The following is a 20,508-nucleotide window of genomic DNA, read 5'->3' as shown; positions in this document are numbered from 1 at the left end:
ATTGGCATTTTTATCAACCTACTGAGTCCTTCCCAAGGACCTGGGACCGGTTAATATTGATATTTGATGGTATCAGTGTTGTTGTAGGATGTAAGCTCTTCTGAGCAAAGCTTCCCTTTGCAATTAATAGATGGTGAATTTATCAACGTCAATGGTATTTAAGTGGTGCTCCACTTGTTTTCGGATATTATTATGATCCATTCCACAGCCAGCCAGATGTTCAGACTGGATGTGGCATTTTTGTCCACCTATCAAGTTATTAATTTGTTTATCTGTATCCCACCTTTACTATTTTTGCTGGAGGTAAACTCTGAACGCATATAAAGCAAAATCCTTTTTTGACATAGGTGACACTCACATCTACATGTTAATCAAGACTGAACAGAAAATGCTCTCCAGCTATTGTCCATGATCCTGGAGGATGTTAGATTCTGGATGAGGAGGAATAAGATGGTGCAACTTTGGAAATGATATAATTCCAGGAAGATACCATCTTTAGTTCGGAATAGGGTTGTAATGTTCCTGCTGTTCATGATGATATTCTGTGCACTGAGATGTTCTGATATTTATTTTACATTACAAATCTCAGATACATATACTGCTCGGAATGATGATATCAATGACTCTAATGACCTATGCGCCTAGTAAATAAACTTTACCTAGACCACTAGGATAGGTTTTCCTGTTGTTACTAATGAACTTGATGAGATCTGATGAAGAGGGGTCAATATTGAGTCTAAACCTGATATGCTGTGCTTCTTATAATCCTGTGTGATGAAACATCTTTTCTTCACAGTAATCCCATGTGTGTGTTTGTGCATATGTGTGAATGTGTGAGTGAGGATAAGAAAGATAACATGGATATAATATGTATGCTTTCTAGGCCTATCCACACACAAGAAAAAGGGATGTCTAGGCACACTCCGGAGTGTTTCCTTGATACTTAGAAAATGTTACTCCATAGTGAAAATCCTATTGGTTCTGCAAACTGGAAGAAGAAACATATTTTTTATTGTGTCTGAAGAAACCAGAGTCTTTAGTAGTTAAGCAGGTACAAAATTGCTGCCAAGTTTCAGACTTAGAACTCTTTTTCTTCCTGATGGACTTTGAGTGAAACTTAACACACATTTGTCTTGAAATTAATTTTTTTAAAATCTTAAATTTCAATTAGCTCCCACTTATGGTCTCCATGAATATACTACTTTTGCTTATCTGAATTCCTCTCTGTCCTTACAAACAATGACCTCAAACTCTCCTTTGAATGTGTAGTATTTATTAGGCTTATATGTAAATATTGATTTAACTTATAGTTGAATAAATTCTCTTAAATCTGCTAATGTCTCCTTTAAATAACTGGAGAAAATTAGAATAGTGTGTGAATACCAAATGAAATTCTCTGGAAATATGCTTGCAATATGGAAGGAAAAAAAGACCAATCCAAATTTAGGACATGATGGCAATGTTAAACGTGCTTTGTTTTTAAACTCAAGTTTTCCTCTTAAGCTTGCTTACCAGCAATGGAATTACGTGAAATGAATGTTGCTGAGAGCCTACCATGTACTCAAGTGCTGCCCTACTCATTTGCAATTCCAGATACAGAAATATATTTAAAAGCATGGAAAATAAGTATCCAATGGCATGCTTTCCTAATGCTGCTTGTGTAGCACCTTTCAAATTAAATTAATGAGGGTGTTATTTCCTTTCACCACACACATCTTGAGAAGAAGGTAAAGGTCACTGTGAAATTACATAAAATGTAAATACATCAGTGTAATTATTGCTCACTGTTTTATATGGAAAGGTCTCAGAGTCTGACAGTTGTTAGAAAGAGGCTAAATATAAACCTGTAACCGTGGGATATATTTTAGGATATAGGTATTGATCACACTGGTTATGGGTATCATGATTTCTTGATTGAGGCAGAAACTCCACTTACAACTGCAGCAACTCTCCCTTTGCTTCTCTCCCTCCCTAGCATCACTGATATAGCTTTTTATTACTAGTGGACAGAGCTTCAGCAGAAGATAATAGCATCCTTGAAATGTTTAATTCCTTTTAGAACAATCAGACTAAAATATTTAAAATATTAATAATATACATAGCATGATTTTAAGATGCTGTGTATTTACAAGTCATTCTTGCAGAATCTCACAACGTCTTTCAGCTGAAAAAGATGTTCAATGCTAAGGATAAGATTTTATAGCCAGTGGACATGGTTGTTCAGAATTTAAAACTGCAAATTTCAATGTCAAAGCTTAGTCTCTGAATCCAAAACACGTTTCAGAATTACAATAAATATTTCAAAACTGACAAGATGTTCTTAATTGTCTCTGTCCATGGACTAACTGAGCAACTGTTTTTTTTTTTCAACCTGTAATTTTAAGTGGATCTGCTAGTAATGTATGTTCTTCTTTCCTGAAAGCAGAATCCAATAATGGAATCGGAGAGACAGATATTATAACAGAGGTTCAGGATATGAAAAACTTTTTACCTGAACGAAGCTGTTTGATCCTGCCATTGCTAGCAGCTGTGTCCACCGGAAGGAAATCTTTGTACCAGGAGATTTCGGGGTCAGGGTTGCCGCTGGCAGCACAAAGCATTGTAGCTGTGCGGGCCTTCTCTACTACCTTGAGCTGGGGGCCCATATCTATAGTTGGAAAGCCTGGAGGAAGTTGATTCTCTGAAAGAAAAACAAACAAACAATCCCATTAAAAGTCAGTAATGGGATAACTGGAGGCAAGCTTCCCATACTCAAAGCACTAGATAATCAAGACTTTGACATAACCATGTCTGGTTAATTGGCAGAAGACATTTCCTCTACTTAGGATTCTGAACAGTAAATAGGTTATTAATACAGAATAAAGCAATTCAACTGTTCTGTGTATGTTTCTGGGTGAACCTTTATGCAATATGCATAGATAAAACAAGCAAGTATCTTGTACTGAACTCTTCTGAATGATGTTGTATGTTCCAGCAAAGGTTGATTATTTAAAAAGCCAAAGAGCAAATGAATATTAACAAACTGCAAGGCTGGATAGACATCTCTCTTGGTTGGTGTAGAGAATTCTGAAGTGTGCATGGAGTTAGATTTGAATGTTCTCTTAGTTTCCCTTCCAAACCTATTTTTCTAGGATGCACACTAGGAAATTGCCAAAAACTCTTCCCGACAATTGAAGATACCTGGGGCATGCTGAAAATGTGTAATATATCTCCTTGCCTTGGTGAGCCTCTTTTTTTTTAAAAAAAAATCTAGAATAGAGAAAGAAATAATTCTGTTGATGGTGGCTGCATTAAATTCTCAGAGATAAACATAACTACGTTATTATTATGAGGATTCTCTTAGAAAAAGTGGGGGGTGGGGGGGGGTTTGTATAAGAAGCACATCTATTCAAGGCAAGGCGGTTAGGCGGGTCTTTTTTTTTGAGAAGGCAGGCCGTCGGGTGATTAATTCCCCCACTGCATCGCAGGTGGTGCGGCTTAGTTGACCTGGGGGGGGGGTTGGGGGGGGGGGGGTGGGGGGAACGATGGGGCCCTTGTAACAGCAAATGAGTTCTTATATGGATAACCCCCCCCCAACCCCCCATTTCTCAATTTTGATAACAAATGCCTAAGAAATCAACTCATATCTATAAGGGGCTTCCATTGGAGGCCAGAGAAACGTATTGTCTTCTAAATATGAATTACAATCAAGATGGGCAAATATATGGGAAAAGAGCCAGAACATCAGGGCTTTTTAAAACACTAGAACCTCAAAATCTTTCTTTGAAAATGCTTAAGCAAAATAAGAGAAAGCTTTCCTTTTTACCTTTAGCTGATATGCTAATTTGAATAAAGACAAATAGCAAAAGCCTTAGATTATTGCAACCTTTGAATACAACGCTCTTTTCGAGGTTTCCTAAAATAATCAAATATTCATTTGTGTAACTGATTAATTGAATAAAAAAAAAATGTGCTTATATAGAGATATACAAAATGCTCAGCCACTACTTTTAGGTAACTTTTACTTTTCTAGTACCATCTGCAATTGAAAATGTTGGATTACCAGTATTTACTTCTCTCGAGTCCCAACACCATACCTGAAACAAGGATCTTAGGATCCTAAATTTAAAGATTCTACATTATAGAGATCAAGACTGGCTGAGTATACTTCATTTGCATCAATCTTCCATGTCTAATGTGCATATACATAATCTTCATATTTTCAGTTAGTCAAAATTTTGGTACTTGGCCTTGTCTTTCTTGTATTTTCTAAATCTCTAAATGAACTTGCAGGACCAAATTGAACTATTCAAATATTAACACGAAATACTTTCTCATCATATCTGTCAAAAATCCAGACACAGTGTCCCCATTTCAATTTTAGATTTTATAGCATAAGACAACATAAATGGGTTGCAATCTGTCTTTGGTGTTCAGAAGTTAAGGAGTTTGGGTGAAGAGCTACATTTAAAAAAAATACCAGAAGGAAGGAAGGAAGGAAGGAAGGAAGGAAAGAAAGAGGGAGAGAGAGAGAGAGAGAGAGAGAGAGAGAGAGAGAGAGAGAGAGAGAGATATTGGAATTTAGTAAGAGCTTGAGCCATTTTGAATCACCCAGTCCACCCTCCCTAGAAATCTCTTCTTTACCACCAAACAAAAAAGTATCTTTGTATAAAAGGTACCATTGAAAATGAAAGGTTTTTTTCCCCTTTCTTTAAATTGCTTTCTCTTTATTTTCAAAAACAAAAGGTACACACAGCTTAACTGGAAAGACACCAGAGCTAGCATTCATTGACAAGAAGCAGCAGCACTGATTTAACCACAACACACACGCCTCAAATTTTAACAAAAGCAGGGATATACAAAAGTATCACAAGACACAGCTTAGCTTGCAACGCAAGACACAAAGAGGAACAAACAAAAATTCTCTTCAAACTAGCCAACTGCCTGATTTACCTTGCTGCTGGCAATACAAAGTAGGCAGTTAAGGACAAACACTCCAAGTGATCAAATGTAATCCCTAAACCTTCTATATTGTTTCTCAGTTTTTGTGAGATAATATTCTAAGCAATTCATGTTTCTTTCTGTATCTACATAATTGTTAATTTAAAAAAAAATACAATATAGCTATCCATTATTTATATGTGCTTATTTATTTGAAGTATTTGCATATTGTGCCTCAGTGAAAAACCCACAAAGTAGTTTACAAATTCAATAAAAACATTATGAAAACAATCCAGTATATGAACTGGTACCATTAGAACTGCAAGAAAGTCAAATTAAGTACAGGGCCTGGAATAAAAAGAAGAAAAGCCTTTCCGGAGGACAGACGCGATTGTCAGCGTAAAACTGAAGTCTCTAAGACACAGCAGATATCTTCTGAAAATCACAGATCCCTGGGACACTGATATAAGTGGAGTCAGGCTACCTTGTCCTGGGTAATTTAGAGCAGAGATCTCCAACTCCCCAGGCCACGGCCCATTACTGGGTTGTGAGCCTTTTAGAACCAGGCGGCAGAAGCGGCAGGCAATTCAGTGCACGTGCATTCAATTTGTGTGAGCGGCATGCTTGTGTGGCTGCTGCTCGTGAAATGGAACTACTGGTGCACTTGCCCGCCACTCACATAAAAGCACCCCTACTCAATCCCTCTCCCCCCTCCTGGTCTGCGAAGCTGAAAAATTTGGGGAACTGTAATTTAGGACTTGCACATTAAAATCAATTTTCAATGGCAGGCAGTCAACCACTGCAGACCTTCCAGCACAAATTTAATCTATGTGGTATAGTATCCCAGTCAGTACTCTAGTTGCCTGCATTCAAGCAATTGGTGCTTTAGCAGTAACATATGGCAAAGCATAATATCAGTCCTAAGAGAAGCCTCATATGGAGTTCCATACACTGTGCCATTACTACTAGAGCAATGGTGGTGCACTGGTTAGAATGCAGTATTGCAGGTTAACTCTGCCGACTGCGAGCAGTTCGATTCTCACTGGCTCAAGATTATCTCAGCCTTCCATCCTTCCAAGGTCGGTAAAATGAGGATCTAGATTGTTGGGGGCAATATGCTCTGTAAACTGCTTAGAGAAGGCTGTAAAGCACTATGAAGCGGTATATAAGTCTAAGTGTTATTGCTATACTCAAGTTATTCCTGTCTATAAAAAAAGAACAGTTGATGTAATGGCCTCAGTTAGTAGTAGGCATAAAAAGCAAAAAGCTAGTAGTAGGTCAGTTGGGTCCTTGGATGGATAAAGAGCACCTCAAATTGAGAATATGTGCCTTGATAGGGAGTGCAACTTCATTTAGAATAGCCAATTTTTCAACAACCTAGACCTAGGAACTATTCATCCATAGTATTTCCACCTTCTCAGAATTCTTATTCAGCTTATTAGCCCTTATCCAGTTTATCACTGCAATTAAACAATCTTAACCATGGCATCCACACCTCTAGGAAAAAAAGTCTGAAGTTTGCAGATGATTCAATAGTCAAATTGGCCTCATTTGAGATGGTGATAAGTCACCATATACTGTGTAGATGGGAGGTTGAACAATTGGCGATGTGTTGCAGCCCAAACAATCTGGAGCTTAAACATGCTTAAAACTGTAGAGATGATAGTAGATATTAGAAGAACCTCTCCTTTCCTATCCCCTCTTACTATATTTGACAGTACAGTATCAGCAGTAGTTTCCTTCAAGGTTTTGGGTTCTATAATCTCCCAAGACTGGACACTTGACGTTAGACCTATCATTAAAAACACACAACAAAAATGTTTTTCCTGCATCAATTCAGGAAGTTCAGACTGCCCTAGGAGCTGCTGATACACTTTTACAGAGGAATTACTGAGTCTGTTATTTGTACTTCTATAACTCTCTGGTTTGGGACAGCAAGCAAACAGGACAGGTACAGATTCCAATGAATAGTTAAGACTGCAGAAAGATCATTCGCAACCTGCTTGCCTTCCACAAAAGACCTGTCTGTTGCGCAGGTCTGAAGGAAGTCTGAGAACATATCCTCACATCCTAGACATAAACTGTTTCAGGACAGTGCTGTAGGGAATTATATGCCAAAACAATTAGATACAGGAACAGTTTTTTCTCCCTTGTGCCATCACTCTGCCGAAAATCTAATTCCCACAGTGCTGCCTAATGTCTATATGTACTTACCCATGTAGTAGGACTGTGGTATTATTATTTATCCTTCTTCTTATCTGCTTTACTTCCATCTTTTATTGGTATTATTATTACTCTGTGACTTTGCATGTATAATGAATGCTTCTGTACCAGAGACAAATTCCTTGTGTGTCTAACCACATGCGGCCAAATACAGTATTCAATAAAGTAAAATTGAAATTCAATTCTATTCAAATGCAAAATAAATCTTTTAAATGTTTGATTAATTTTAGAATATTTTTGTTCATGAAAATATTTCACGGTAGTATGTTAATAAAGAAAGTAAAAATGCAGTGAGACCCATCATACTGAGCTCTTCCTTATCAGCTATAGTATCAAAAGTAATAATAATGATCTCTGTAGTTATCTTATTATGACAACAGCACAGATGTAATGGAAGCACTTCTATTTGCTAAAACAGTAAACAATTTAGCACTACTCCCATATAAAAGGGGAGAAAGCGTTTCATTTTGTCTTTCTTTACAACTTCTTTACAACTTTTCATAAGTAGTCCTCTTGTTTAGACCAGGTTCCTGAAATAAATAGAAATAAATAACTCCTAAGATATCTTTTTAGGTTTCCTGAAATGAGGAAGGCAAGGCAAGAGTTGGGTCTCTGACATGGCTCCAGAGGCATATGTTTGCCAAAAGACATCTCCCTTAGTATAGTGTAAGCTTTGTCCTGTGACTTGTTTACATTTTAAGAAATCATTGCAATTTTTAAAAAACCAAGAACCTGGCCTGCTCAAACGAAGGTGTCAGCCTCCAGCATCATATTTCTTTCCAAGATCATTTCTGAACCCACATGGGCCTCAGATATTTTTAAAGATAATAAACATTATGGTGGCTAAAGCCCAGTTGTTTATTTGGAACGGTACCTATTTGTTGTAAAACAAAACAAAACAACAAAGGTAAAGACGGTGGCAGAAGGTAACATATGCTAAATCAATTTTTTATAATTGAGTTTGTTCCCATATCAGCTGTTTTAGATATATTAAGCACCCCAAGCAGGATTTTTTGAAATCTGTCTACATTTCTCAAAATTTCAAATACATGCACCTGCTGGGGGATCCTAAACCTAGAGGGATCTAATTCATTTTTATCATTCACAACTAATAGCACCGAAAAAAACTTATTCTAAATATTAATTTTTTATTTTGTTTTTACTTTCCCAAATAAAATGTTTTACAGTATTTTTGGACCTATACATAGATATACAGGATGAAAAAGCATGAAATATTTTTGATGGATGACAATTCTATACCATTACTCTGGTATTACAGAATCTGAGAGAAAATTTAAAGTATATTATAAGGAAAATACAAAGGAAATTAATATGGTAGCTAATAGACCTAAAAGTAGAAAGATTGTTGCTTAAAAGAATAAATATAAACAATTAAGAATATTCAAAGTAATAAAAATTATAAAAGTAAAAATAATGGTTTCCTCTGTCCAGTCATATCTGACTATAGAGGGCAGGTGGTCATCTCCATTTCTTAGCTGAGGGAGCCAACGTTGTCTGAAGACACTTCCATGGTCATGTGACCAGAAAGACTATATACCAAGGTGCACAGTAGACTGTTACCTTCCCACCAAAGTGCTACCTATTTATCTATTCATATTTGCATGCTTTTGAACTGCTAGGTAGGCAGGAATGGAAGCTCACCCCATTGTGCAGTATTCAGCTCTCAAACCCAGACTAAATGACAAAAATTAAAACAGCGTCCCTCTCTGAAATTTCCGAGGGAAGAATATTTCCCATTTACAGAAGAGGAAAAACCTCTACTATGGTGGTCCAATTTACATTTAGTTAACAACAGCATCAAAAAAGACACTTATTTGTTGTTACATCCATGCTGTAGCTCTCACAACCAATCACACACATGGACCATAAAGATTGTGACTGTAAATTCTGGCAGGGTTCATTATCAGCGATTCCTAAAGGACAAGGACCCAAGAAAGATAAATATGGAAAGGGCCGGTAGCTAGCAAATGAAAGTGCCATTGTGAAATGGCAGATGAGGAAAAAATAATAAGGATCTTAAGAAACAGAACGGTGAAGGCCACAGATAGGATTGCTATCTTTTTTTTTTCTGTCACACACTCCAGCCTTTTGACAACAGAACAACAGGCACTTGACAACTGCACTTCTTCCCCTTTTCATTCCATGCAGAGGAAGTAGGGAGAACTGCCCTGCTTCTTTTTACCTGGCACACAACTGTCAAGATATTCCCTCAGGCACCCTCTGTATACTTCAAAGTTCTTGGGTAATTCAATACTGTATCATATTGATCCCATAAGAATACGAAAACGTAAGAAGAACCATGCTGTATCATAGTAAAGGACTGTCTTGTCTGGCAATGGCACAGACATGCTGTCTCAAGATTTCTGAATTAACATTCATATAACAAACACTATCATGGATATTATTCTAACAAAATGTATGCAATATAAACTGTACTTTATTATATCAATGTGCTGAATCTTGAAATAAAATGTTATCACATTGGTAAGATCAGAGGCTTCTTAAACCCCATTTGATGATAGATCAAAACCAGAAAATATACAGACACAGACAGACAGAGAGACAGACACAGCCACGGGCACAGACTTGTAGTCACAGACAATGACAGAATCATGGACTATACAGAAAAGAGAACTTTTCAGGGCAAATAATTTCTGGCAAATATAGATAGTCCTCGACTTACGACCACAATTGAGCCCAAAAGTTCTGTTGTTAAGTGAGACATTTGTGAAGTGAGTTTTGCCCCATTTTTTTACTTTTCTTGCCTCCATTGTTAAGTGAATCACTGCAGCTTGATAAGTTAGTCATCCAGTTGTTAAGTGAATCTGGCTTTCCCATTCACTTTGCTTGTCAGAAGGTTGCAAAAGGTTGCACACGTCCTTGGGACACAGCAACGATCGTAAATATGCCAAGTATCTGAATTTTGATCACATGGCCATGGGGACGCTTCAAAAGTCATAACTGGAAAAATGGTCATAAGTCACTTTTTTCAGTGCTGTTGTAACTTTGAACGGTCACTAAATGAACTGTTGTAAGTCGAGGACTATTTGTAATGCAAAGAATATGCAGAGCCTTCTGACTCATCCCAAAGGTTGAACTAAGTTGGCTGCTAGCATTCCAAAGATCTCATTAACTTAGGAATCCTGTACAACAGTGGCCCCCAACCTTTCTGGCACCAGGGATGAGTTTTGTGGAAGATATTTTTTCCACAGTCCGGCGGGGTGGGGGGAAGGGATGGTTTCACACGCAATCTAGATCCTGTGCAGGCACAGATGAAGCTTTGCTTGCTTGCCCGCCACTTGAATGGTCTAGTTCCTAATAAGCCATGGACTGGGACCAGTCTGTGGCCTGGGGGTTGGAAACCCCTGCTTTACAAGTTTCAACTTTATCTCCTAGAAATAGATATTTATTTATTGTATGGCAAACTATACCATAACTCATAAACACAGACACACTTGATACTATATCACTGCAATAACATTAGCTTGAGCTGCTGGACATAGAACATATATTTGGAGAGAGAAAAATCTTACCACCTGTATAATTGGGGAAAACATGTTGAGAATTTCTAGTAAGGTCTGGGTAGCATTTTCCTCAAGAGAGAGAACCATCCCTCCAGGTTTAGAAGCTATAATTAGAATACTCCTGAGGCATGATTAATCACTAAAATTAAATAACAAATTTGTTCTTTTTTTTTCACTAAATAAATATTGATATCTCAGTTCCAAGGATTTTCCAGATCAATCTAAGTCAGGATTTATGTTTCAGTTCAGAACAGAAATGACTTCAGTTGTTCTGGTGTCTGATCTATGACTAAACAGACACAGAAAAACTATGGTTCTACTGATTTTTCTGGATGTCTCAGCAGCTTTTGTTATTACTGCATAGTTTATCATCAAATTACCTCTTCTTGAGTTACAGTTGATACCAAGGCTTGAGAGCTTTTTATATTAATTTAATACATATTTGTCAGACTTTAGGAATTAAATCTATAGTGTTCTTTCAGTTTCATTCTCCTATTAATGTCTTCTATTGCTGTGTTTTAGCTAAGTTCAAGAAATGTGGTTCAATTTTATTTTTATCATTATTGTCACCACCATCTTATTGAAATATTCTTTTAGTTGTCTTTTTCCCCTTTCAAGAACACTACACTCTAGAAAGAGAACAGGTAAGATCAACAAAGACGCTCAGGGGACTGGAAGCTAAAACATACGAAGAACAGCTGCAGGAATTGGGTATGTCTAGTTTAATGAAAAGAAGTTTCATTAAAAAGTTTCATTAGATGAGGGAATAGAAGTGGAACTTACCAAATCTGCAGATGATACTAAGCTGGCAGGAATAGCTAACACTCAAGAAGATAGGCTCAAGATCCAGATGAATCTTGACGGACTAGAACACTGGGCCATATTTAACAAAATGAAATTCAATGTAGAGAAAAGTAAAGTCCTTCAATTAGGCAAGCAAAACCAAAAGTACACATATAGACTGGGTGAAACCAGGCTCAATAGCACTAACTGTGAGAGGGATCTTGGAGTCTTAGTGGACAGCCAGCTAAATATGAGCTAGCAGTGTGCAGCAGCAGCCAAAAAAGCTAATGCAATCCTAAGTTACATCAACAGAGGCATACAATCAAGATCAAGTGAGGTACTAATACCACTCCATAAAGCCTTAGTAAGACCACACCTACAGTACTGCATCCAGTTTTGATCACCACACTATAAAAAAGATGTTGAGACTCTAGAAAAAGTACAGAGAAGAGCAACCAAGATGATTAGGGGACTGGAGACTAAAACATATGAAGAACGGTTACAGGAACTGGTCATGGCTAGTCTAGTGAAGAGAAGGACCAGGGAAGACATGATAGCATCTTCCAATATCTAACGGGCTGCCACAGGGAGGAAGGAGTCAAGCTATTTTCTAAAGCGCCTGTAGGCCAGACAAGGAATAATGGATGGAAACTGAACAAGGAGAGATTTAACCTGGAAATAAGGAGAAACTTTCTGACAGTGAGAACAATCAACCAATGGAACAGCTTGCCCTCGAAAGTTGTGAGAGCACCAGCACTTGAGACTTTCAAGAAGAGATTGGACTCCCATCTGTCAGAGATGGTATAGGGTCTCCTGCTTGGGCAGGGGGTTGGACTAGATGACCTACAAGGTCCCTTCCAACTCTGATTATCTGTTATCTGTTTTTAAGTTCTAGGGGTGATGTAATAGCATTGTACCAATATCTGAGGGGTTTCCACAAAAGCCGCTGAAGATAGGAGAAGAAGCAATGAATGGAAACTAATCAAGGAGAGAAGCAACTTAGAACTAAGGAGAAATTTCCTGACCGCTAGAACAGTTAATCGGGTTTATGACAGTTCGCCATGGCCCATTCACTACAATCAACTCACCATCACTGCGGGACAATTCACCACAGCCAACTCGCTGCGGGACAACTCACTGCGGGACAAGAGTTACACTAATATCAAAGAAATAATAGTACATTAGAATAATTAAAGAAAGGATGCAAAAGGAGTGGCAGAATGAAATGTGAATTGCAAAAATTAGAATATTTTTTATTTATTTTAAATAATTAAATAGAATTGTTAAATTGTCCCACAGCAAATTGTCCCATGGAGAGTTGGCCATGGCAAGTTGGCCATGGTGAGTTGGCTGTAGCAAGTTGTACCATTCTACAATTAATCAGTGGAACAACTTGCCTCTCAAAGTTGTGGGTACTCCAACACTGGAGGCTTTTAAGAAGGGACTGGACAACCATTTGTCTGAAATGGTGTAGAGTTTCCTGCTTGATCAGGGGGTTGGACTAGAAGACCTCCAAGATCCCTTCTAACTCTGTAATTCTGATTGCCATTTAGCTTCTGAATTCAATGTATCTTCATAGGAAAATTGATTCATAATCTGTTTTGTAATGTTTATCATTCATTCCATGCCACTTTCAACATTTCAATGAAAACATATTGCATTTTAGAAGTTAACTGTCAGATTTTGGGTAAGAAGCAGCATTTTTAATGAAACATTTGCATTTCTGGAAATTGCAACACATAACAAAAATCAGTGATTCTGCTTTCTGAATATATATTTGTAACAGTTTTTGTGTTTTTATGGTTTTAATTACTGTGATATTGTTTGTCACCCAGAGTAAATTGGATTGAGATGGGCAGCTATAGAAGCTGAATAAACCAACAAACAACTAAACCTTTTATCTAGTAACATGATGCTGGAGTTCAATTAAGGCCATATGATCAAGAGTGGAACAGCAATTCAACAGCCAGAAAAAAAGGCTGTTGTTTATGTTAAGTCATTTAGAGACAGTTACCTATCTCTATGTATGTGGGCATTTACAAAACTCATTCTTAAAAACATATTTCCAAAAAAGGAAATAAATTGAACAATTTCTGGAGAGTGATCTAATAACTATGGTGGAACAAGTGATGACCTGCATATCCCAACAGAAACTATGTGCCAGGCACACAAAGGAGCGGCTTCAAAAGCCATTTGGCATGTATGATAAAGAAAGATTCAGGTTACTGTTAGCAACAGAAAACAACACAAATAGGTAGTAGTTTATAACAGCCCTGCCAGCAGACTGTGGTGTGGTACTTTGAAGAGATATACTGAAAGTGCACTTTCAGAATGCTCCATTTCGAATGGAATGCTTTTAAGAGGCTATTCTCTAGGGATATGAAACAACAGACAATAGCAGAACATAAACAAATAGCAAAATACAAACAACAGACAATAGCAGAACATAAGCAAAGTGTTCACAAAGACATGCACAGATCCTTAGCTCAAATATCTAAGCCTATCTGACTTTAAAAAAAAAATAGAGGGAAAAGGTACCAATAAAAAGACTTAGCAACTTTATTCTTTGGAGCGCCCAAGAACCAATTTGCTAGGTGAATTATCCAAGATAATTCACATTATAATACTTCTCTGCTTTCTTTCTGCTATATGCGATCCTATCCATATTATAAGAACAATTCAATTGAAAAGTTAGTATGTTGGTGGCTCTGATAGAGAACTCATTTATATATTATATACACTGACTCAAAAAAAGGGACCAAGAAGCTTGGGATATATCCAAATGAAGTGGTTTGATAGAGGAGACAAAATGAATAAATACAAATTCTACATAAAGAGCAAAAAACAGAATAAATAGATGAATTTATGTACTGTGGTAGAGTATATTTAGTAAAACTAGGAACACTGATGGAAGAAATGTTAATGTCACACTTCCCAATCAAACATTTACTGGTAACTCCTTAAAAGAATTCTTTTTCTTTCAAGATTTCAAGTGGGAAGTCCTGAACTTGTGGTATTTGGTGTGATTTTGAATATTTTTATTTATTTTTTAAAATTCATTTGTGGTTTCATGGATGCCATGAGGAATGGTTGAGTGTATACAAAGGTGGTATTCAGCTGATTCTGACCAGTTCTGGAGCGGAAATTTTGATAAGTTCAGAGAACTGGCAAATACCACCTCTGACTGGAGATTTTACAGTATCCTTCCCCTGCCACATCCATCAATCCACGCCCACAGAAACAGTAGCAATTTTTTTGAATCCCACCACTGAGTGTCATGCTGCCTAAAAGTGACATATTATCATGTTTGGCTTATACTGCAATTTCCAAAGTACTCACAAATCAATCAATCAATCATATAGTAGTCTGCATAAAGTAAGAAACTGAGAACTATTCAGAATATTTATTGATGTATCCAATATTTCAGCTGGCTATTTGAGCAAAAAAAAAGGTAGATCAAAATCTTGTTTCAGTCCCTGGAGATATCCTTTCATAAAGAAACATTTGACATTCTGCAGAACCACCCCTCAACTCCACAACTTGACAATCTGAAGAAATTGGTGGCAAACCCAGTGTAGTCTATAATCCTGTCTTAAGTCTTGCCGTGATCCTTGCTTTTCTGCTTTTCTTTCTTGGCTGTTAAAAACCAATTCACAGAACAGGAATAGCTTCTGCTGAAATATCCGTCAGATATATTCTCAAGAGGTTTATCAATCAAAAAAGTTCTATTTGTGAAACAAGAAAATATTCAGCTACAAGTAATGAACGGTAAAGGATTAGAAAGAGGAGGAGCTAACAGGATACACATACTAGCTTAAAACTCATCTGGCTCTTTATGGGTTAACAACTCCTTTTCTGAATCCACTAACTTTTAAATCCTTGTTTGGACTAAGGCTTTCTTAAATAAATCAGGATTGTGTTTACTTACCATGTATGAGCTATTCAATCGTCATAATGAGCTGTAAAATTTTGACTAAATTGCAATTTAGTTTCTGGAAAAACTACTATTATAAGCCTGACAGAGCTTTATAAAAAAAAACTTATTTTTTTTTAAAAATCAGATAAAAGCACAGCTAGCAGGAAATCACATCATAGCCTTGGGATCAGAATATTTATATTCCTTTTTCTGTGTTTGCATCAATATAAACTAAATACAGTAGATTAGCCAAGTACCTATTTCTGAAGTGATGAATGTGTTCAGAGCCCTGTTTCCTGGCTGTATTGCTAACTGGCTGAGTTTCTTGGCTGCCATGGATATTTAGGTTTGAATGTTTTTATTGTGTTAAAAGGTTTTTAGTGTTTTAATTATAATATTTTTGAATTGTACGTCGCCGAGAGTCATTGACTTAGATGAGCAGCCACAAAATTGAAAACAAACAAAATAAATAAATAGCTACATAAACCTGCAAATATTTCATTTTTGTAAAAATGCAAAATTTGTAAATGTTTATTATTTATGGAAGAAAAGAAAAATATTGATATAATTCTTACACATTTATATTCACCAAATTCAGGCATGATATTCCCCTCTGAAAAAAAAAATCGGGGCCGGCCAAAAGAGACCCCCCACCACGCGCCAAGAAATCGCCCGCCCGCCCGCCGCTCGCACCGCCCGCGCCCACCGCCCACCCGCCCGCCGCTCGCACCGCCCACCCGCCGCTCGCACCGCCACCGCTCGCACCGCCCACCCGCCGCTCGCACCGCCCGCCGCTCGCACCGCCCGCCCAGGCTCCGCTCGCACCGCCCGGGCGATTCCCAAAAAAATCGGAATTCCAATTTTAATCGGAAAAATATCATGTCTGCAAATTATAACATTATTTGCATCAGCAAAGCACTGGACCCTTCTCAAATTAATTCCCAGATAGCTACATGGTTCCTTTGTTGTTGGAGAGACTTCTGAAGCATCATTCATTAAGAAAATGGCCCCTACGTTTTAAAATTTAGTATGTATTCTTGGAAAGGATCTGCAAGTTGCAGTAATAAAAGGTAAAGAATGCGCTAAAAAACTGGGACATAAAATGAAACAAAAAAACCACCAAATTAATCAAAGCAGATAAAACAATCAGCTGTAGAACTGACAACGAAGACAGATAGTTCTTGGGTTATGACTATTTGTCAGCAACCATTCAAAGTTATGACAGCACTGAACAAATACTATTTATGATGGGTCATCATATTTCTGGCCATTGCAGTTTCTCTGCAGTCAGGTGATTGCGATTTTTGATGCTCCTGCTGGCTTTCCATAAGCAAAGTCATGAAGCTGGCAGGAAGTCAGAAGTCACAGTTAAAAGAGATCCTTGCTCAGTGATGATAACTAGGGCTGCTGGAAATGCTGTTGCTAAGTTATGAGATCTTGCTTTACAATAGAGTCATTTAGCTACAGAGATTGCTCATTAGCCGAGAGCTACCTTCTAATACCATTGGTAGATCTGAAGGATCAGGTTAGGGTCAGATTATCATGGGAAAAAATTTACTTATATGGTTGCTAAGAGACAACAGCAACTTGATGGTACATAATCGAATTAATCAAATGTATCTTCAGCTCCACAAAGGGGAAAGAAATACGACCTTTTAGCCCTATAATACAACAGTTTAATATGTAACATCCGGAAATAAATCTAGTAGTAAATCTTGGACATGAATGTAATTTATCAGGGATTTTGGAATATAGCTAGTCCTCGAATTAGACCAGAACTTACTTTGTTAAGCGTGATGGTTGTTAAGTGAGTCACACCAAATTTTACCTTTTTTGCCACAGTTGTTAAGTGAATAATTTCAGTTGTTAAGTGAACCATTAGGTCGTTAAGTGAATCCGTCTTCCACCATGGACTTTGCTTCTCAGAAGCCAGCAGATGGAGATCACATGATCCCAGAATGCTGCAACTGTCCTAAATACACATCTTTTGCCAAGTGCCCAAATTTTGATCATGTGACCATGGGGATCCAGCAACGGTTTAAGGGTAAGGATCGGTCTTAAGTCACTTTTTTCAGTGTTGTTGTAACTTTGACGGTCGCTAAATGAATGATTGTTTAAGTTGACGAGGACTACCTGTAACAAGGTTCCACAGGCCTGCATATTGTTTCCATAATTTGTTTGCCAAATAGATGAAGGTTGGGAAGGTTGGGTATAGAAATTTTATTTCTGATAAGATTTCTTTTAATATACTATATTAGTTGATGGCGAACCTTTTTGTTGTGGTGTGCCAAAAGCGCATGTGCACCCACAATGCAATGCGCCCCACCCCCCAGTGCATGCATGCGCAACAGCCTCACCCCATCCATTTACCTGCAATGCACATGCATGCGCCTCCCAGCTGATTTTTGGCCCGTTTGAGGAAGCCTCTGGAGCCTCGGGAGGCAGAAAACGGACCCATCAGCTGGGAGGTGCGCGCATGCGCAGTGCAGGTAAGTTTCGCTGGGGCTCATGTGCCCGAACAAATGGCTCTGCATGCTACCTGTGGCACACGTGCCATAGTTTCGCCATCACGGTACTATATCATGCTAACTATATATAGCTATTTCTCAGACCACTGTTTCACTGCTCAGAAAAATACTATTGCATAAATATATGTGTTTAGGATTTTTATGTTGTGGCCAAATGTAGCTAGCTGCTTCCGCAGCAGATGAAATTGTTCTAAGTACCGTATTTGCCGGCGTATAAGATGACCCGGCGTATAAGACGACCCCCCACCACCATCGGAAACGCCCTCCAGAAATCCCCGGGGCTGCAGCGGCAGGGCGGAGTGCCAGGGGCCATGGGAAGAGCAGGAAGGCTGCAGCCTCGGGCGGAGCGAGGCGAGCGGGATGAAGCGGAAGCGACGCAGGGGATCCGGGAAGCCAGAGGCGCCTTCGCTGCGTCCAACAAGCATCCGAAAGCCGGCAGTGGATATACCGGCGTATAAGATGACCCCCCCACTTGGAGGCATGTTTTTCGGGGCAAAAAAGTCGTCTTATACGCCGGCAAATACGGTAAGCAACATTTAATAATCTTTATAAGTGAATGTAAATATACTAGTTCTATTAATTTTGCCCAATATTTTCCTATACTGGTCTCAAAAAAATAAAAATAAAAATATAAGGCTGTCTATAGATATTTTCTTGTTTTCTGCCTCGGCATCATAGGCATATGACCAGCTTATTAAATATTGCAATATTAATATCATCCATATTTTTTTTAAAAAAATGGACAGTAAATCCTCAATTTAATAAACCATCAAGGAGAATAGGCATCCGTTCCACAAGAGTAAAATGGAAATAGGATTACATATATGAATTTTTGCAATTTTATGTCTTTTATACATGTGTAAAACAGAGGATGGCATTTTATACATTTGTAGAAATATGTAGTATAAGGGCAATTTTTGCATCCAAAGTCTGCTAAATCCAAGTTATTAAATTTGGATTCATTGTAGCAGTTTCTCCTATTTCATCTTAATATTTCTTAGAAAATAGCCCAAAGTGTTGTTACACATAATTCACTCTCCGTCATTCTATGATGAATAAATATGCTAATACATTTTCTTACAATGCTTGGGCTGAATCTTCTGCCTGCCACAAGCCATAGATGTTTCCTTTCCAGATACAGTTGAAATCCCAACTCTTAACGGATTAGTATTACCTTGTGTTGCCATATCTAGATTTTGGTGAAGCAATTTGTTCATTTATTCTGTTTATGTTTAGCACAGCTAAAGTAGCAAACTGGAAAGCCACTTCTACCATCAGGTAGTATCAATGCAATACTGAATCTATAGACAAGTCATAGTTATCATCATGTCCAAAGCGATTGACCATTTTGGACTTCAATCTCTTTAAAACAAGTAACACCAATTTACATATTGTGCAGAAGTGATACTGTATCATTCATTCACTATAGTATATATTGGTCCCAAAGCACTCAACCCAGTTAAGATTTTTGCTTGATAAAACATTGTTTCATATTTGGCAGCATCATTCAAACAAGAAACATGGAACCCCTATGGAAACCAGTGTATTCTAAGGCCCTGCTAATTATAAATAGGTGCATAATTCCTAATTGCCAAAGCACTAGGGATAAAAGATAATTAATTTTCTCTTTCAATTATTTCATAGTTAAATTGCTCTGTCTGTGACTTAAGTTCATCCTTCATGTGTTTAGCCATTGATGGTATATTCCAAACTTAATTATTGCATACCTTAATAGTTCCTTTATTAAGCTTAATCTGTGATGTGCATTGCAATTTTAGGTGAAATGAAAACTTTTGATGTGCATGAAGAATAAGAAAGTTCAGAATCAAAACCAAACTGCCTGTAGAGTAAGTAATCAGATCCTCAGCTGGTTCCAGATCTCAGATTAGAAGGGAGACCTCTTTTCCCCTAGTATTTAAAGGCATGAATCACTACCAATCTTCCATTTCAGATACTTATTTGATGTACAGCACGGCAGAATACAGATAATCATGGTGGCTTTCATTAGCACACTGAGTGAAGTTTGTTAGTACTAATATACAAAAGACTATTTGAACTGCTACTGAACTAGTGCAGTGACATGTGTAAGAGCCACATATTCAAAAGATTTTCACAGTGATAACACAGCAAGAGGGAATAGTGTTCTCTGCCACAAAAGGTATATCATAATGTATGAGAAAATTACTTTAGAATGTCTGTACTTCTATTTAAAAGAAATATCTTTGTGGAGATGATTTGCCAACAGCTATTCCTGAAAATAAAAGACTAAACAGAATAGAATTCTTTATTGGCCAAGTGTGATTGGACTCACAAGGAATTTGTCTTCAGTGCATAATTAAGCATTAATAAAATAAAATTTATAAATAGCAACAGCAGATATTGTAGAATATCTGGAGAAACATTATGAACTAGAATCACTGGGATGGTATAACACATTGAACATGGTCTATGCCAAGCCAGCACAACTCATAGAGGGGAAAGGGCCATATGGATAATTTGAAAATAATTGTGGGTTGCAAATGAATAGCTGGGGTGGTTTGAACTGCCATTTGGTGGCTAGCAATGCAGCACCAGTGCTGGAGCTGGCAGTGTT

At 37.7% G+C, this 20,508-nt stretch overlaps 1 protein-coding gene across 8 annotated transcripts in view; it reads right to left on the bottom strand.

Annotated features, from left to right (window-relative positions):
• Window positions 1-20,508, bottom strand: part of PTPRF (protein tyrosine phosphatase receptor type F) — a 588,039-nt gene that overhangs the window by 119,037 nt on the left and 448,494 nt on the right. For all 8 annotated transcript variants that reach the window (XM_087960145.1, XM_026665718.2, XM_026665721.2 and 5 more), the window contains one exon: window positions 2,492-2,680. In XM_087960145.1, the coding sequence (XP_087816271.1) occupies window positions 2,492-2,680 (189 nt within the window). The remainder of the gene's footprint in view (window positions 1-2,491; window positions 2,681-20,508) is intronic.

This window comes from Notechis scutatus, chromosome 3, assembly GCF_049901735.1.
Source record: "Notechis scutatus isolate UNSWTSFEM ecotype Mainland chromosome 3, rNotScu1.2, whole genome shotgun sequence".
Lineage (NCBI taxonomy): Eukaryota > Metazoa > Chordata > Lepidosauria > Squamata > Elapidae > Notechis > Notechis scutatus.
The sequence above is the reverse complement of the archived record's forward strand: the minus strand, read 5'-3'. Positions and strand labels throughout refer to the sequence as shown.